General features: G+C 37.9%; 1 protein-coding gene across 13 annotated transcripts in view; it reads right to left on the bottom strand.

Annotated features, from left to right (window-relative positions):
* LOC131690758 (collagen alpha-1(XVIII) chain) overlaps positions 1-20,720 on the bottom strand; it is a 1,092,580-nt gene that overhangs the window by 52,940 nt on the left and 1,018,920 nt on the right. For 11 of the 13 annotated variants that reach the window (XM_058976747.1, XM_058976742.1, XM_058976748.1 and 8 more), the window contains 2 exons: positions 9,023-9,148; positions 1,788-1,814 (listed from right to left, as the gene is read on the bottom strand). In XM_058976747.1, coding sequence (XP_058832730.1) covers positions 1,788-1,814; positions 9,023-9,148 — 153 coding nt within the window. The remainder of the gene's footprint in view (positions 1-1,787; positions 1,815-9,022; positions 9,149-20,720) is intronic. The other 2 variants (XM_058976745.1, XM_058976743.1) reach the window with 1 other exon arrangement.

Genomic DNA, 20,720 nt, shown 5'->3' on the forward strand with positions numbered 1-20,720 from the left:
TATTTATTCCCCAAAAAATAAAATTTGTGAGAATTAACTACTGGTTTACCATCATATACTTTTAGGCCCCATGCAAAACTGACTCAGAAATCACTTCATTTCAAGTTTAATAACTTCTCTCAAGATTTGCAGTCTTCGACAAAGTTGTAGACAATACAATTATTTTTCCTATTTTCACTACCTGTGATAAATTGATTTATACAGTGCCCACCAAGCGGTGAAAATGTAAGATAGAGGGATTTTCTCCATGTAAATTGTCGAAAACTTCTATACGAAATTCAAAGACGTTGTTCCGGTAGCTAGACTTGTCCGATTTGTTTACAATTTGGAGCGAACATTCCTGGTGTACCTACGAATCCAATCCGGGGTCGATTGAGTTTTCAAAAATTCGTGTTTATTAGTAAACATTTTATCAACCGTTTAGAGTGTATGTTCAAGCATGTTGTTTGTCGAGCTGCTTGTCTAAAAACTTTTTTCAAGTTTAGAGTTTTGCTGAAAATTGTATAACAACCGCCGTCGAAAATTATCATTGCATTCAACGTTTGACTTATATTAGCTCAGCTTGCCTACCACTTTTCCCGCCGTTAGCTGCAGAGGAAATGAAACAATTTCCCTTCTTGTCCCACAAACTACTATGAACAAGTGTCAAAAACTGTATGCTGGCCTAAGCGGATGGCAGCGTAAAGAGCGTGGTCTAGGTGAATTTATCCACTATGCTCGGTGCTGGTGGAACACGGCCAACTTTTCGGCTTTCGTTCGTGTAGTACATACTTCAAATTATGTTACGCGGCTGGAAGGAGGTGTAAAATGTCCCAACAAAAAATAATATCAGTTCATCTATTCACAATGTGTCTATGTATTTGCGGGGGGGAAATTGACGGAGCGGAAGTGTCGCTTCGGTGGTAAGGTTTGTGGTTTGCGGATTTGTTGTCCCCCTCCAACAAGTCCATTTCTTCTCCATTTGCCACCCAGTCAGTCGGGCCACAAAGTAAGGAAACACGCCGAGGTTTAAGCTTTAAAGCTTTCCTCGCTCGGGTTGGCAAATTGTGCCAGCTATAAAATTATCGTTTATTATCATAAATTACGAATCGTCCGTTGTGTGGCGTACTGGTTCCTTCGTCTACACTCTGTGTGTTGGAGAAAAGTTTGGACCTGATATACCCGGATTCCGGGAGTTCGACGATTCGTTTGTGCTTCCGGGGGAAAAGTTTATTTTTCATTTTGTTTTTGTTTTTTTATGACCGACATTTTCATTATTTCAACTTTTTTTATGAACGGTGGCAGCAAATGGCGTTCTTTACACTATAGTGAGGGGCGTTCATTATTCAAATAGCTGTTAGTTAACAAGTGTACTCGTCTCGTTGGGGAATGTGTACAATAAACGTAGTATTCGAAATAGTTTGAAATTCATTCGAAATCATGAGATTGTGGTAAGCCAAACAAAACCAAACTCTGATATGCTAGTTTGTTTCATTTACATATTTGGAAATGGAATAAAACGAGTATGAACAATATTGACAAAGTGATTAATTATTAAATTAATATTAATTTCGGGACTGAAAAGTTAGTAGAAATGAAAACAAAAATGGGTAGAGAAAATGCGTACATAGCAGAGTGAGTATGGATAGGTTTGTATTTTTGCAGAAATTTCAAAGCATCAAGAGATATTAAAACTTTTTGAAACTAGCAACAGAAAATTTAAAAAAATGGAGCAAATGAACAGAATTATAGCACACAGAGATACAAACAGTGAAAGTGATAGATAATTTGATGCAGGACATATTTACCGATTCATATTCCGGGGATGCTGTGAACTACATATACGGGCGGTTTCAGATGCATTTTTGTGGGTTGGTTGGTTGTTAGCATTTGACGAAGGTGGTGGTCGGGTGGAACGGTTAGGGGTTAATAGTGCGTGGCAGAGAAAGAGAGGATAAAATTTAGAAGTAGAGCAATATGAAACGCTATGGTGATCTAATTGCTTTTTATTGATGTCCGCATTCTACTGCGATGCGCAAGAGTATTATTATTGAGTCATCATCGTTTTTAGAGCATTTCAGACATTTTGACATTGAAAATGTCTTACTCCGCTATCTGGGGCTTGGTGTCACTCTAAAAACTGAAATATATCCTATGTAACGAAACTATGTAATACTACGTTCACACTACGAGTTAAAACGTGTTTTAACGCTATCTTGATGACATTTTTCTTGTTGCTAATTATTATAACATGTTTTAACTTGGTAGTGTGAACGTAGTATAAGGTTTGCACGCTTATAACTCCGCTATTACTGGATGGATTTTAATCATTTATACACCAACCGATTCAGAAATTAAATATTGGTAATAAAGTAAAATCTTTGCAATAAAAGCAGTCTTTTGAAAATGGATAAAATTGAAAAGTTCGCGAAAAAAGAGAAAATTGCCACTCGTGAGGCAGATTTGTCAGGCAGAGCCATCAATAGGGAGCACCTAAGTGGCTCAATCGAATGCGAAAAGTTATAAATAAATGTGCCTGTTTGAATCAGTAGTTGCTCTTTTGCCAAACAAGTTGCATCGTGGCTATAGCGTCTCGTGCGACAGATTTGAGCACCCAGCACACTACACTCCTACGAATGACGTCATCCTGGACTATTTAAGTAATATCATTCCTCGGGCGAGTTCATTCTTCCATCGAACGTCGGGCCGTAAAGAACAACAGTAGCAGCCAGGCATGTTAAGACGATGCGCTGCGATGAGTGCTACATTTGATCACTGTTACCGCTGAGGTGTTGACGACGACAGGTCTATATATACAGCGGTCTAGCACTCGTGATGTCACCTTTGCATGGCTCTGATGGGCTGTTAGATTTTGCCGATCTTCAGATATAATTATAACTTTCAGCCAGGGATGCCATTATGCCAGATTTATCTGGCACAGCCAGAGGTTTTGGCAGCTTCCAGACAAAAATCCAAGTCTCCCATTTTGTCAGATTTTTAAGTTTTAGAAACTACTACATACACATTTTAGAAATTTTGGTAATAAGGTACTAAATTTTACAAAAATCGATTGATGCACATTCCACGAAAACTAAAATGTATGCCAAATTTCGATGACTTTGAGGTCATTGTCAAGTGTCAGATTTTGCCAGACTTTCTTTGAAAAATAATGGCAACCCTGCTTTCAGCATTGCTCGGGCGAGCTTATTCTCTGGTCGAACGTCGGAGCGGAAATGATAGCTGTAGTCGATAGATATATTTAAATTATGAAGTGCGCTGTGTACTGTTTTGCACACAACAGGGGAGTTACGGCACTCAGTGTAAGTGCTAGTTGCGAGCATGCCGTTGCGATGAATCTAGTACAGCGTTGTTTTTTGCTACACTAGATATTTTAATCATCGACAAAAACAACTCGACGGTTCTCAAATTTGGAAGGCCGATTGTTTTGAGCTTCGTGGAAAACTTTGAAACTCTGGTGTATTTACACCGGCACACTCTCTTGCTCATTTCGGTGCGTGTCGGAAAGATTTGAGCTATTTGCGTGTGGTTTTTTTTAGCTTGCGAAAAAACTGTACATACTTTTAATCTGATGACAAACTATGTAAAATGTTTGAAGTATTTGTTTTTACCATTTCATATAGATTAATCCACGTATGATTGTATCTTTCAAAAACATTTAAAATATGTGCGCGTTTCGTTGGCATAAAAGAATTCAATTGATGTTGGACAACCCGGTTGTCAACGACTACTCGACAAAATGAATACTTTAACCGACCATGTACGTGAAGAGAGTAAACGTGCGATATTTCGATTATTGTAACGATTTTGTTGGATATTTTCGGCAAATTTAAGACTAAGAGAAACGAAAGCAACGAAATTGAAAGATAGGTATTCTAGAGCACCCTCTTGGCAGCACCCTCTCAGATTTTAATGAAACTTTCTTTACATGAAGACTTTGTCACAAAAAGCCACTTTGCATTCTTTGTTTTTCCAAAAATGATCTAGATTGTCTTTTGAAAAGGGTCAAACATTTTTTACCATTTTTTTTTAATTGCTATAGTCTAAAAATGACAAATCCTACAAAAAAATGTTTTAGGAATGATTTTCACAAAATTAGTAAAATTTTTGGATAAAAATATTGAAAAAATTCTTCATCGACTCCTACACTGAAAAAAAAAACGATTCTAAAAGTTTAAAGTCGGTTTATAAAAAAACCCATCTTTGATTTGGTTTAAATTTTGTTCTAAGATAGGTAATTATGTTCCTTACCTACCGTCAAAAATTCAATTTGGACACTTGCAAGGAAAAAAATTACTTGAAAAAACTTTTCCTTGTCCAAACTGAATTTTTTTCAGTGTATTTTTATTCAGGGTCCATAGCCCAGAGACCAGAGCCCAGAATCCCGAGGAGAAAACCCAGGCTCCAGATTCCATAGCCCAGAGTCCAGACTCGCGAGGAGAGAGACCAGTATCTAGAGTTGCGAGTCCTTAACCCAAAATACTGAGGCGAGTCTAGTGTCCAGAATCAAGAGTTCAGTGTCGAGAATGCAGCGCCCGGAGTCCATAGCGCAGCGATCAGAATCTAGAGTTCCGAAGACAGAGCTCAGAGTTCATAATCTAGAGTTCCGAGTGCAGAGTTTAGAGTTCAGAGCACAGAGTTCAGAGTTCAGTTGCCAGAGCCAAGAGTTCAAAACCTAGAGCCCAGAGACCAGAGTTCTACTTCCCAAAATACTGTGGCCAGAGTCCAAAGCTCTGAGACCAGAATTCAGAGCACGAAGTGCTTAACCCAAAATACTGAGGAAAGAGTTAAGACTCTAGAGTTCAGAGCCCAGAGTGCATAACAAAGAATCTCGAGACGAGAGTCCAGAGTCCAGAACGCCTCGAGAGTGCAGCATCCAGAGTTCAAAGTCCAGAATCTAGAAACGAAAGTCCAGAGACGAGAATTCTGAGATCAGAATTCAGAGTCCAGAGACCTGATTCCTCAACCCAAAATAGTGAGCCCAGTGACCCGAGGTTACGGCAAGGTGATGGTCTATCGTGCCTGCTGTTCAACGTTGCGTTAGAAGGTGTATTAAGGAGAGCGGCGATAGACACGAGTGGCACGATTTTCAGGAAGTCCGTCCAGCTGGTTGGATTCGCCGACGACATTGACATAAGGCGCGTAACTTTGAGGCGATGTCGGAAACGTACATCAACGCTTCGAAGACAAAATACATGAGAGAAAGAGGTTCTAGAGACGACAATGTGACCCTCCCATCCCGAGTTTGGATTGACGGTGACGAAATCGAGATGGTCGACGAATTCGTGTATTTGGGCTCACTGGTAACCGCCGACAATGATACCAGCAGAGAAATTCAGAGACGGATCTTGGCGGAAAATCGTGCCTACGCTCCGGTCGAAAAAAATTCGCCGTCACACGAAGTTGATTATCTACAAAACGCTGATTAGACCGGTGGTCCTCTACGGCCACCAGACCTGGACTATGCTCGTGGAGGACCAACGCGCCCTTGGAGTTTTCGAACGAAAGATGTTACGTACCATCTATGGTGGCGTGCAGATAGAAGACGGAACATGGCGTAGGCGAATGAACCATGAGTTGCATCAGCTGCTGGAAGAATCATCCATCGCGCATACCACAATAATAGGACGTTTGCGGTGGGTTGGACACTTCGTAAGAATGTCGGACGACAATCCGGTGAAGATGGTTCTTGAGGGCGACCCTCCTGGAACAAGAAGATGGAGCGCACAGCGAGCACGGTGGATTGACCAGATAGAGGACTACCTGCGGATCCTTCGATGACTGCGAGGCTGGCGACAAGTAGCAATGGACCGAGTGGAGTGGAGACGGCTTCTGCATACAGCAAGAGACAACAAGGCTCTAGCCTGAACGGTAAGGTAAGTTAGTGACCCGAGTTCAGAGCCCAGAGACCAGAATCCAAAGTTCAGATTCCAGAGATCAGAGTCCTCAACCCAAAATACTGAGCCCAGTGTCCCGAGTTCAGAGCACAGAGCCCAGAGACCAGAGTCCAGAATCCAGATTTCCGAGTAGAGAGCCCACAGTCTATAATGCAGAGACCCGAGTGCAAAGCCTAAAGTTCAGAGTCCAAAGTTTATGTCTGACGCCATGTTGAAATCCAAGATGGCAACTTCCGGATGTAAATTATTACGATTACACTTCGGATTGTTTATCTTGGCACAGCACTTGATACTGTTTAACTTAGATTTATACAATTGATCCATAATGATAGGCCTTCACAACTCTTGTTACTAGACTGCTTTAAGGCCTTAGTTTTTTACTGTTATAGTACTGTTATTTGGTAACATGAGTGTTGATGCAGGTAAGGTAGAGGTAACCAAGGTAATATGACAAACGAATACCAAATTCGTTACTGATACTTTTTGCATGTATCTGGCAACTAGCAGTTGGGAAATTTCTCTGGAAATTCTGAGCTGATTATGACTTTTATTGGTTTAGTTTTCGATAATTCCGTTGGCCAAGGAAAAGTTTTTTTCAAATATTTTTTTTCTTTAAAAGTGTCCAATTTGATTTTTGAAGGTGCACAGTGTTTCCAAATAGGCAAAAACGTGATCGAAATTGTTTTGACCCCGAAAAAACGATTTTTGAGCTATAGTGTCTTCAGCAAAGTTTGTCTATAAAATATTCCTCATCTTATTGAAGTATTAGTTTGGTGATTAATTCCCCTAAAGCTGAGGAGCAAACTTTTGTTTGGTCATTTATGAAAATAATAAAAAACTGTATTTAGTAAAGTTGTACGGAATATAATAAGAAACAACTTTGGTGAAGGGATTATGTATCTATCTTTTAATTTTAATACACATTTGTGGAGTTTTCTATGATTCACCCCTGACAATCACAAAATTTCCTCCAAATCAAAGATGGGTTTTTTGATAATCTACTTTAAATATTTAAAATCGATTTTTTCAGTGTAGGAGTCGATGAAGAATTCTTTCAATATTTTTATTCAAAAATTTTACTAATTTTGTGAAAATCACTCCTACAACATTTTTTTCTAGGCGTTGTTATTCTTAAACTACAGTGAAGACCCGTTTTTATCACCCCTTAGCGAATTTTAAGCTGATGAAATAGGGACATTGATAAAATCGGGCCATATATTTTTCTGTTTTTTTTAAGAAACCGAAGCTCTTAAAATATTCTTCTTTGGTTCTTAGATATAGTCTCGCAACCTTTTCTGATTATTTACTTTAATTTTCCCTTAAGGGGGTCTGACAGTGCAAAATTAAAAAAAAATTGTTTTCATTTTTGCATTTTTCGGATCTCTAAGATAAGAAATATATGGCCAAGAAAGGATTTACTCGAATTCAATTTGGTTCGTCTGCTAGAGCCCATCAAACTACCAACTATTAATTTTCATATGAAGCTGACAAAATCGGGTCAAAAAGCTGATAAAATCGGGGTCTCACAAAATCGGGTGCTTATAAAATCGGGTCTCCACTGTAAAGCATTATGAAAAAAATTGGTAGAAAAAAGTTTAACCTTTTTCAAAAGACAGTCTAGATCATTTTTGGAAAAACAATGTATGCAAAGTGGATTTTTGTGACAAAGTTCTCATGTACAGAAAGTATCATTGAAATCTGAGAGGGTGCTGGCAACATTTGTTCGAGTTGGCGCGAAATTCGTCGCTAGCAAGCGAACAAAAAGCCTGGGTTCGAGATCCGAAATTCAAAACAAATAATTTTTTGTAAAAAAAAATATCGATTGAAGGGATTAGGTATTTTTTTCTTTAAACTATTTTTGGGTAGGGTAAAGTGCCTATTTTCACCTTATTCAGAAGGGATTCTCACTAATTCATTAATTACTTGGCCTACAACCGATTCCCAATTAACTCGAAAAAAGCTGACCATAAACCTTTAAAATCGAAGCAAAAAATAAGTTTCCACAGGAATGTTGAAAAAAAAACTCATTCGTTTGGTTTCTGAATAATTGGCGAGTTTGTTATTTAGTCGAAGTTCGAATCAAAACGGCACATAGATCATTTGGTATTTTTTTTCCACAAGCCTTTCAACAAAATGGTAGAAAGCAAATAAATGTTTTCGCTGAAAGTATGCAATTAATTTCTTCTGTAATTTCAAAATATTATCAGCTTAATTCAAGGATCCATTTCACAGCAGCAATAAAACAGTAAAAATGCCTATCGTATTTGACCGATCTCGCTAAACACGCTTCAACGGAGTACGCAACCAAACATCCCGCGCGCCTGCCATCCGCCACATCGTTTCAAAATGGTGAGAATATCATCCCGGATTATCGCGCTGAATACCACCAGCAGGGTTCAGGCCTACGGGGGCAGCAGCTATTCATGGTATAGAGAGCTGTTGTTGCTATACAACCACCACCACCACCACCACCGTGTGTTCGGCGGCGCAACATTGTTGTTTCCTCGGGTCGGTACCGTCCCATTTTGAATTCCGAACCGGGCGGGCAGGCAGGCAAGCCGGGGGATGATAATGAAGAGATGCTTTAAATTATAAATATTGGATTATTATTCCAGAAAAATTAAACATAAATTTCAATGACAGCGTTTGTGTCGTAAATTTTCACCGTCCCATCGAAGGCAGCTAGATACGGGGTCCGGCTATCCTCTTGTTCGCATTTTTTTTGTATCTGTTGTAAAGAGAGAGAGAGGTATTGGGATAGATTTTCATTCCCACGGCAGGCAGAGGCGGTGCGGAGGATGCGATGCAAAATGGCCCAATTTGGGGTACCAGTCGCCGCTTCCGGATACCGGCCCGGATTTGGAATTGTGCTGGGTACGCCAGCCATCAACGGCGGTACTGACTGCCCCTGGTCGGAGCCGGTCATTCGCCTTGCGGAAAAAAGAATGCTGAGGGGAAATAAATTTTATTTTATTCGCCTGGCTGGATCAAGGCAGAGAAAGGCCGTAAGTTTGTTTTTTCCAAGTGATGGGTTTTATGATCGCTAAGGGGGGACGGGTACGGCTCCATACGAAATTTGCACAGGAAAGTGAGAACAATAAAAAAAATCATTTCGAGAGTGAACTTACCGACGGTCCCTCGACCGGCTGTGGGATGTTGTTTATCAGATTAGACGCTTGTAGATCTGGACGAGGCGGTGGTATCACGGTGGTTGTAGGCGGGGCCGGGGTTGCAATCGGGACCAGTGTGCCGAGCTGGAAAGGAATATTGTTTATGTAAGAGTGGCTTTCAGTTTGTGTGCGGTAGTAACTTTGGGAATCTAAAAAAATATGGATTGAGCATCTGTCTAGCCTTTCTTCGGATGATTGTTCTGAGGCAGTAGATTCTGGTACAGTCTTGCTGCAATTTGAATTCGTTATAGGCTGACTCACATAATTTATTCAATAACATTATTCATCGGAATTGATGGTCAATTTCACGACGGGAGGTATCCTAATAAAATGTTTGCTTTTGGTTTTTTAATAAATTAAATAAGTAAAAAAATTTAATGCACAATTTTAAACAATATTTCTATAACATTTTATCTACTACAGTGAAGACCCGTTTTTATTAGCCCCTTTGTGAATTTTAGGCTGATAAAACGGGGACATTGATTTTTCTTGTCTTTTTAAAAAACCGAAGCTCTTAAAATATTCTTCTTTGGTCCCTAGATGTTGCCTCATAACCTTTCCTGATTATTTAGCTTAAGCTTTCCTTAAGAGGGTCTAACAGCGCAAAATTAAAAAAATATGCATATTTCGGCTCTCTAAGATAATTAGATAATAAAAATATGTAAGAAAAGAAAGGATTTACTCGAATTTAACTTGGTTCGTCTGCTAGAGTCCATCAAAGGGACCATCCATAAATGATGTAGCATTATATGGGGGGAGGGGAGTTTTGCATTTTGTGATGATGTGTGACGATAGGGGGGTAGGGGGTCATGCCATGCTACGTAGCTTTTTTAAAGGGGAATAACTAACATCGTTGTTTTAAAATTTACGGTGACAAAGTGGGAAGGGGTAGAGTTACCGTGAAGCTACGTAATTACCAAGGGGTATTCAGAGATTTGTGACGAAATGCTACGATGGGGGAGGGGAGTGTTAAAAATTACTCAAAAAATGCTACGTCATTTATGGATGGTTACAAACTACCAACTATCAATTTTCATTAAAAATTCAATATCTTGTCTATGGTGTAACTAGGATGGGAAAAACTTCTAGACTACAGCATCAATCTTGTTATGGTTATAAAAATTAAATTATTTAGTTAGAAATCAGTTTTTTTATTTTTGATATATTTGAAGCTAAAAAGGGGGTTGATTCGGATTTTTTCATAGCTTAAACAAACCGTTTTTATCTCATTACGACGACCGATTGAAGTGTTGCAGCTGACAAGGTAAACACCTTTGATTTGATTCTGCTCCTCGTTCGAAAAATGTGCAAAGTTATTTGGCAAAAAAGTCACATAAACCACGAAAAACATCGCAAAAAATCAGTGTATGTAAACTTCTAGTACGACTCTGGCGGTCCAAGTTCAATACCGTGTGCATAGGTGTGCAAATTTACTGCTGCGTACAAACAGTTAAAATTCAAATTGGAATAACACTTCCAAACATTTTCATTTACTCAAAACTTTTTTGATCTGTTTATTTTTTCTTTTTAATTTTATTCATCGTGTTAGTTGTAAAATAACATAGTAAAATTGGAATTTACTAGTTCTTGCTTGCTTCGACTGTCATTTGTGACGGTTTGTACTTCTACATATCTAGACATGAATCTTTTTGTATAATGCGTACCTATGCACGGTAGCAAATCGTGTAGGCGAATTTCCGTCAGATCATTGTTCATAAACACAGGGATCTTGGTTTTGACGTTTTCGAACATGACGTCGTGTTGCAAGTTGTTATTCACTACGAAGCATTCTGCTTCTGCTAAGGTGTTGACCTGACCGTAAGTAGTGCTACATGCCTCGTATGATGTAGCTGTATATGTGACACTTCCAGTTTCACCTTGATCAACTGTTTCACCTGGCGCACGGTAGGACTCAGACGTATCTGTGAAAAATCAACCGCGATTGTGTTCATTCGTAATGGATGCCTTTTATTTTGTGATTCACCTATTTCACGCGCTGTTGGGGACAATTAAACTTTGCTGTGGCCATAACTTACGCTTACACGCTAGAGTGGAGCGACGCGGGAAGTATTTTTTGTTTGTGTACTGTTAGCAAGCGTACGAGATGATGAAGTATACTTTTTTTTCAAAAGCTCGTCTTTTCTTCTAGCCATTTTATTTATGTTTAATATTTGGGAGGGAAACCTCTCGCCGCACATCCTTAGGTACGCCCCTGTTAATATACAGATAATTAAGTTTTTTTTCATCCTGCACACAAATTTTGCTTAAAAGGTATTTTTAGCCACGTTTCTCACTGAACTATTGGGATTCCGGAAATTCATTTTTGAAATTTTTTTCCTTCCTATCGACGGTCAAACTTCGTTATACCGTTTCAAAGCACAACTAAGCGTAGATTGGTCCATTCCCAGTTTCTTGGAAACGGAACGGTGAGAGATCCGGATTTTCTAGTAATGTGCGGCAAATTAGTTTACGCCGCTGATGTATTATCCGCTCCATTTTCGCAACGACTGCACAATTGCTAGTGAAGCTTTAAAGATGTATATAATATACATTCAACTAATTTTACTTTAAATTCCAATATAAAATGGAAAAAAAGTTCTACCAATTTTAAGGAGATGAAATTTGATACCGTACTCCCTTTAAACTTTGCTTCGCTTAATCTGTGACCGCTTCATTTGTTCTGCAGCAACGCAATGATGAATTAAAAACTGGTGCTGAAACAAAGATTCATCTGGCGACAACATGAGCGATTTTTTTCGCCCATGAATTCGTCCGGAAACTGATGATGTGGCAAGGAATTTGCAGCTGCAGATTAAAAACCAAGTTTCTCTTCACCAACAAAATGATGGAATCGAAGCTGTCGACGCATGAGTGGCTGGAGAATTCTATATTACCTCTTATTTAGGCTCACCAATGGCAAATGAAGTTCTGGCCAGCTTTGAAGAATTAAGTTTTGGCCAGCTTTGACGAGAAGGGCTTCAGTAGAACCGTGGTACTAAAGTGGATTACGTCCACAAGGATATCAATCCAACCAACTTCCTTTCATGCAAAACGAATCACACTATTTTTAGAATGAAAGCTTTTTGTTAATATTACATAGAAGACTAGTATAAATTCAGCGAATAACCTTTTAAATTAAAACAGTTCGACCTTAATTGGAATTTTAACTAAACAAATATATGCAGTGGAATAACATACGTTTAATACAGTTTTTTCCAGAGTTGATCATCTATTTTACCTTTGAAATTCCTTAAAAAAATTATCTTTTGATCTAAAGATATTTTAATATTTGGAAAAAATTCTACTCAACCTGTTTACAAACAGAAAAAAATGTTACATCTTGAAAAAGTCAAAATAAAATTTTGACGTTTTGTCCAATAAAATTCTGCGGTAAGCCGTGTGGTGTCCGGCGGGCTGAAATCTTTTTGCACTATTTCAGCCAAGAATAGAACCTCTGGGAACTGCTCCCATGTCGTAAGAGGCGACTAACAACATACTAGGAGTTCCTAGGTCGAGGTATTGCTCCGTACCGAAGACTTAACCTGGACGGACCTTAAGGTTTTACATCATAACCTTTATCCATTCTGCATTTAGTGAATGACTGACATATAGTCACCTTTTCTGATTCGCTGTTCTCGATTGTGTACCAACGTTTTAAGTTTCTTCTGACGGTTGTATATTAGCCGTAAAGGACGAAGTCTAATTCAACACTAAGTAACAGAATATATTAATATACCGGCACTTCCACGCCAAGGTTTAACTTCCAAAGCTTTGATTTAAAAACCGTTTTTAAAAAAAGGAAACTTTCATGTAGGAAATTTATTGAATTGACCTAAGATGGAGCTGTCGAATTACACAAAAAGTTTTCTATGTTGCAAGCGATCTGTAGATGTGTTAAATTAGGTATTTTTTTTTATTAAATCTGGAACCGTCTACCGACAAATCTACATTTACAAATACCTCCAAAAGTGACTTCTTGAGATCTCATGAAGGCCTGACGCTAGCTTTATGATACTTTTGCTTTCCTAAACAGTGATAAAAATCTCAACATTCCAGAACTTCACTTTGTCAGAAAATTTAGGGCCATCGGAAGCTAAAACTTCGTAAAATCGCACTCCTGGTCCTTTCTTCAAAATCATCCAGTGCAGTACTCTTCGTCACTCGTTCGAATTTGCACCGCTCATATGGTAGTCGGTATTTGCTAGTATTGCTGTTCTCGCATCCATTCTTCTTCTGGATCCCCGAGGGATCCCCTGTTGTGGTGTTTATTATATTTGTTACGCATAATAAACATGTCGTTTGCAATTGGTATTTAACCCAATTATGGGAACGTGTCTGATAGGGAGAGTGGAGATGCTAACTTGTCACTAACATTTCGCAGTGATTTTTTTCACATTCATTTGGGACATCTTTTATACATTTGTACGCTTTCTTTGTACTGCAAACTTTGAAAATGATTATTGAAGTGTTAATAAGAAGCATTACTCTCGATGGCCGGCTGTTCGGAGTTCAAATTGTTCGTTTCGAATTCTCGGAAATTGATCGCAAGCGACTTCGTACATATTGCTAAGATCATATTGTCTATAGTTGAATAGACCTCTATCATATTCCACGCGGCTTTATCCTTTCATTACGCCCCACGGAAGAATAATTTTTAAAATGCCTATTTGAATGGATTCATATTTCTACTGGAGGTCGCACACCTAAAATCTTTGATCTAAAATGAAAAGACAAACCGCGTGAGGAAGCTAAATCACAATATCTACCAAGATATATCCTGATTCATCTCCTTACCTACTAACACCAATCCTACCCTGTGACACTTGTGGATGATGCAGAGAATTCCTCGGTCATAATAGTCACAAGGGTTGGACTAACATTTCTTCCCATCCCAAAATAGACCTGCATGGGCGTGGCCATCTACTATACTATAATCTTAGTATCATACAATTGGTTCAATATGCAATTTCAACAGACTTTGATCAATCACGGGAAATTCACTAAGCTAAGCTAAGCTAAGCTTTGTCTAATAAAATTCTGCGGATACAGTTTGGACAATTTTTCTTCAGTCCTTCAGTACACTACAGGCATCAAAGCAGTCTAACACATTGGAAAAATCTGTATTTGTAATAGAATTCTATATAGGATAAAAGATGATTTTTTTGTCCAGGTAGTATAAGAATGGCTCCTTACCTGTACGTTACGGGTGAATAACTGAACACAGTTACGAAATACGTGATTTTTGTTTACAGTCCTATTCCAGAATTTGAAACATGTTCTCCACAAATTTGTACACAAGGTTGAATACATTTTCTGTTTTATTAAGATAATTCTGTAATCCTCTTTCCTTAAAAATGTTCCTCCGCATGCTAATTACAGTTCCTCTTACAAACGGACAAAGCTCGTGCGGTCGACTTTGTTGTTTCTATTGCAAGCCTCATGAAACGCCATCCCAGTGTACGGTTGTATATAGGTTCCTGCGAATCCAAGCAATCCTTTGCATCGAGTTGGTTCGGTCTTTTCATGTCTGCGCTATCGGGCCAAGTATTAAATCATAAAACTGTAATCCTCCTCGGGTACATGCCACTATTGTTTAAGTGGTCGGAAAATTACCAGGCAATAAAGTGGAATTGTTTTCCTTTCTACTGCTCGATTCACTCGCCGTGCCGCTGCTGGTATCTTGATAAGACCGAATGCACGCTGTAAGTTGATTGAAAACGGTTCAACTTCAGCGAGTTTATTCCTTTCCATTTTCTTTTCACATCGTCCAAGGCCACCAGAGTATAAACACACATACCGACATTCACATTTAGAATGGTCGGTTTGGGCTAACTTGTTGGTGAAAGATCGTCGAAAGTAGTGTCCGTTCTCTATCATTAAGTTTTTTTCCCTGGTTTTACGGAATTTACGTTTCTCGCATCCATCGCTTCCGGCTGGGAGAACACGGAATTCTGTAACGAAATTGTTCCCGGTACAAGCGTTTCGTTTCCATTGCATTGTTCACTAGTTGAGGGTAGAATGGAACCCAGAATAAATGTACCGCAAAAACTGCTACGCTGTTTTCCCATCGAGCTCGAGCTCGGCCTTTTCGACTTCCCTGGTGGTGGTGGTGGTCGTAAATTATAGGGCATAAATATACAGTTTTCGCATTGAAGTGTTGCCGAGGAAGCTCAAGCGCAGTCCACAGGGATGCAAATTCGCACCATTATGATTTTAAACTATTTTAATAATAAATTAATTAAACCAAATAAAACAGTTGCTGGGGAGAACAATAAAGTCCGTTCAATTTTATGCGAAGTCCGGGAGCGAAGCAGGGGGCAATCGCCGTCGACATGGAAACGCTTTCTAACGTGCATTGTCGATGTGCTGTTTTTTCTCTCACGAACCGCTCAGCTATTTTATATTTCAAATTCTCGTTGCAGGCAGTTTTTCCTTCATTTTGCCCTGGACGTGCACTCCCACAATCAGATCCGTTTCGCTACCCTTTTTATTTCATTCGTTTGCGTTTAGTGCATATTTATGTTGCAGTTGACCGGCAGCGAAACAAACTTGATTTCCACAGAACATTCTCCGATCATTTAACTCGGTATACAAGAGAGTAATTTTCATTAAAACAGTTATCATCGTTCGTTGCGGAACTTTTGAAATGCTGCCGATTTTTTGCGATTTCGCTTCGATGGAAATTAATTTGGTTGATGGTTAAAAGGAATTATTTCGAGTAGCAGAAAAATTTACTACTCTGATTAAAACACTTTTTACAGCCTTGTTTGGAGAGTCGTCCGAATGGAAAGGAAAGGAAAGGTTGTCTGGTTGTAAAATGAGTGCAAATTAAAGTAAATCTTTGACATAAGAATTATGGAATTTCGACTGTCATTTTGGACGGTTATAGCAGCTAATTTTCAGCGTATGTAACAGAGCTAGATCACCAATGCTAAGCCGTCACTGTTGTGCTATCTTATGAGAAGCGCAATTTAGCACATTTCGAGAAAAACGATTCTAAAGTTTGAGATGGAATATCTTCAAACTTTAAAAATCAAAGAAGAGAATTGATGCTTCTCTCTATTCCGTATTAATCTATCAAATATTGCGACGATCGGTTGACTATGTTGTGAGTTTTTTCTTAAAAACGTCGCACTCACACGTGTGATAGGCGTGTATTGATGACAAAATTTGTATGACGTGTTCTATTCGTGTATGGAGACTTTTGCATAGAAAAAAGCATCAATCATTAACTTTTATTCAGTTGGTCTATAAACAATCGGTGGGATGCATTTTGAAGCAAATGAGTTAGGGAGCCAATCCTAGACACAGTCATTTTCAGCAAAAAATGAAAAATTTCTCACTTCCGTTCTCGCTATATCTAGTAACCAAGCAAAATGTTAAAATTATGAAAATGCAATTTTGTAGAGATTTTTTAGACAAGTAATGTGGTATGTCTAACACAGTTTACCCCAAAAATGGCGTTTTTCATAAGATAGCACAACAATGGCGAAGTATCATTCCAGGTTTGAACCTCGGAACATCTGACGATTGTTTACCGACACTTTCTACTTATCTTGGAAGTATCAGATCAAGGTGAACAACACGAGTAAGCCTGCATTATTTACGTTGTCGTTTTTCGGATGATCTATTCTAGAGTATTTGTTTGATGCTTGCGAATATAACGCGCAGAATTTTACTTGTTTGTTTTATTGGTAAATCAACCCTATTTCACATTTTTATGAAAAATATGAATTTTTATCGTTGGCCATATTACATAGCTATTGCTCGATACTGTTTACAGCACACTTTTGTTTTTTGAAACGTTTCATTGCTCAGTCTGCTAGTGATGTGTGCGGGGACCGTCTGTGTAAGTTGCCACAATTCAAACAAATTTGCAGTTCAAATCAAATTCAAACTCTAATTTTGACATTACCGTGTAGATCAGTGCGTTGTTTTTTTCCGTTTAAATGTTCAAACCAACTTGACTAAGATAATATTGTTCGTGTTGTAAGTAATCTGTGTGTTTGTAAATTGAAAGTTGTATGTAATTATTGTTCAAATTATTGCTCAAATTGTAGTTTTGCCCTGAAAATGACGGCATAGACCTTCGAAACGTTGGTGATAGACGTAATAAAATATTATTGTAAGAAACCCGTGACCAAACGTCATCTCTCATTATTGAAAACAAAGTGGTCGTTCATATTTCTATCGAATAGCTATTGGAACATTTTGTCCGGGCAGACGGAAGAAACAAGAAGTCGAGCATCTTTGAACATTGTATAATTGAGCATTTATTTGAACGGAATTTACGGAAAATTTTGAAGCAATAATGTACTTGCTTCTAAAGCAACAAATTGACGTAGTTGATGAGTATCGAACGTTGAAATTGAGTCATTTTAAGATGGGAGAATTATAACTGTTTACCTTACTTTTTAGTCATATACTACTGCGACAGTTCTCGGGCTTTATGTGCTGTTCTTTTTATGAACAGTCAACAGCAATTCCCTTGTAATAACACTACACTGATGGCGTACAGTTGTATAAAACACGAAGAATGTGTTCGTTTTGAGAAACGTAGTCATTGCTAGTTAAACAAAGCTTTGGAAGAATAAAGCGGTGAAGGAAGTGAGAATCAAGTGACCTGAGCTAAGCCAAACAGACTTAGTCCCATAACTTTTTTTCTGGTATTTATTGATTTATAGATAACTTAACATAGAATGTTGGGGGACAAAAATAACTTGATGTGGATGTTTCTTGTGCTACAGATACATTAGCGTTTTTTAGCCATAGATCTCATAATGGCGCTCGGTTCTCTTTGGCCTAACACAGGCCATGTGAGATGCAAAATTAACTCTTCGTCGGTTGTTGCAATTTAGCTGGGATGCTGACAGAAGCCGGTCCGAACCTCAAATCAATTGTCATGATATGAAGCACTTTTGCACGCTTTCAATTCTTTTAAATTGAACTCTGGAACGGTGTCCATTCTGGGGCAGCGTATTCAAAGATGCAGTAATGTATTTTGGAGCAGTGCATGACGACGAATCAATCCAGGAATCGAGAAAGGGTTAGCGGTAGTTACACGTGTCACTGTTCGGAGAATTTCAGTTTTTGATCCAGATAGATGCTGAAATCTTTCACAGCGGCGATTCGTACAATGTTAGATGACTATATATTGTAATCCAACGTAATCGACAAAATGTTTCAATGTTACATCTACGTCCATTGACGTCCATGCCGTTGATATCACACCACACAGCAAGCGTATCAATGTCGAACTGAAGTATACAGCAACCCAGGAGATATTTTCAGCGTTGGGAAAACTTCAAACCACCGACATATAGCATCTTAGGAGATTTAATCGCTCTACAGAGTTGGTTGGCAAATAAAACAAATAGCAGCGGGCCCAAGTAACTTCCTAGGGGAACTCCTGAGGAGATATCCCCAATTCGTGCAAAAGCACGGGGTCCAGTCAAATACGTCCAAATCCACTGTGTCGACCAGTTCGGACAACCAAGCCTTTTCATCTTCTCTACAGCAAAACATCACCTACTTGTTGCCCTTTCTTCATATGATTGTTCAGAATGGAGTTTATTCCTTTTATTTGTTTTGTTTGATTTCTACATTTTGGTCATTTCATTTTATTCATGTGATTCAATTTATTTTATCATATTATAAATTTCTTAATTTATAGGGGACGGTTGTGAATATAGTTTAGATCTCGGGCATAATTACCATAAGCATTAATCGATTTTCAATATTTGAACTGGTATTTATAAAGGACACCTTAACACATCTACAGGCTGAAGTAATTTAAAATAACCGTTATCTTTTTTGAGATACGATAAATTGCGTAAACAGCGTGCAAGCGGCATTTTTTAGTTTGGTGGGGAAGTTGTGAACCATCGCAAAAAGCGGGAGAAATAGAATAGTTTTTTTTTAGGCTATAGACATTAATGGTGAGATGGAAAAGTGATCTGATTCGCAATGCGTAGTTGATAACACGATTTGCGCCAAGCCACATGAATTCACGGTTGCGGTACGGGGCGATTAAGAACATAGTTTAATGCAACATTCGCCAATGAGAAAGTGACCTCATGACAGTAGAATCATTTAACAGTAGTTACCACATTTTTATAATTTATAGTTTAGCGGGAATTGACGGTGTTCACAATTCCCCACCGTCCCCTACATTTTGTTTATTACATTTATTTTTTTTAAATTTTGTTCATTTCGTTCATGGCATTCGTCTGTTTCATTTAATCGTTTTCATTTATTTTTTGCTTTTTTTAATTTCACTTTTGTTAGTTATTCACTTTTTAATTTATTTTTTCAGAATTTTTACCTCGAATTACTCTTTTTATCTGCGTTAATGTATTAAAATGATTGATTTCGTGAATTCAATATAATTTATTTATTTCGAAAATTTCACAATTTAAATAGTTTTATATAATTCCTTCTTTTCAGTTCTTTCTGTATATTTTTTATTTTCATTTACTATGTTCATTCGTTCTAATAATTTTATCCATTTTTTTAGTTTTATTCATTTATTTCCATTATTCATTTTGTAAATGCTTATTTATTTTATACATTTGACTACTTAAACATTTTATTCATTCCATTATTTTGATAGATTTATTCGATTTACTATACTCATATGGTTTATTTTAAATGTTTAATCGTTTTAATTCATCGTGTACATTTTATTCATTTTATTAATCAAATTATTAACAACCTTTTCTTCAAAAGGCATTCCTTTTTCGGGAGATCGTAATGATGTGCTCCTATTTTGATAAAAATTTCAGCGTTTGTTTGTACATTAGAGTGGCTCGAAAGTGACATTTAGCAGCACACCACTTTTTGAGTTCCTTTTGTGGTCTCAAATGACTGTGCAAAGTTTGGGAGCGGTCGGTTGCTTCCCCGTTTTGCGCATTGCGTTTAAATTTTGTATGGGATTTTATATGGGGAAATCAATTATTTTGCAGTTACGTTAATACAAATCGCTATTTCGCTCAATATGAAAAACCAGCCTTATAAAACGATAATTCAAACCTTTGTTAACAACTTTGTCGAAGACGGTAACTAGCTATGAGTTTTCAAAAAATAGTTATAACGATTTTAAAACTTATGGTTAAATCCAAATGCAGAAATTAATTATTCCTTCCAACACTGTCAGTGCACCTCGACACCGATACTTTAAACTTGAATAAATGAGAATATATTCATCGCAGAGACTTAGTACCTTTGAATGAAATGTTCAGAATGAATTGCTGAATAACATAGACGTAGTCAGAAAATGAAAACAAGAAAGGGTGTGGCTTGTGTACTCCCCAGTTCCCTTTGCAGATAGTTTAGTATAATATAAGGAGCACATCTTCAACGCAGGTTTAAGCCGCCGAATTAAAAATTAATCTTACGTGTTTGAGTGCTACTATTTAAGGGCTCTACTGTTATCTCATTTAAAATGGTACAACAGTTTATAAGTTTTACATATTTTAAAACCCTATTTCTTAGCCTTCATAGTCAGAATTTTAAAAAATGCATATCCTTAGATTCCTTGCAGTCTCGGAATTGTTTCTATTGACGTTTTCGATTGAGAATCTAGGGACGAAACCAGGATAGTTATTTCAAACAAGCGTTTTTTTTTTTATGAAATTGAGTTAGGTTCACGCAAAAC

Source organism: Topomyia yanbarensis, chromosome 3 (assembly GCF_030247195.1).
Source record: "Topomyia yanbarensis strain Yona2022 chromosome 3, ASM3024719v1, whole genome shotgun sequence".
NCBI classification, from domain to species: domain Eukaryota; kingdom Metazoa; phylum Arthropoda; class Insecta; order Diptera; family Culicidae; genus Topomyia; species Topomyia yanbarensis.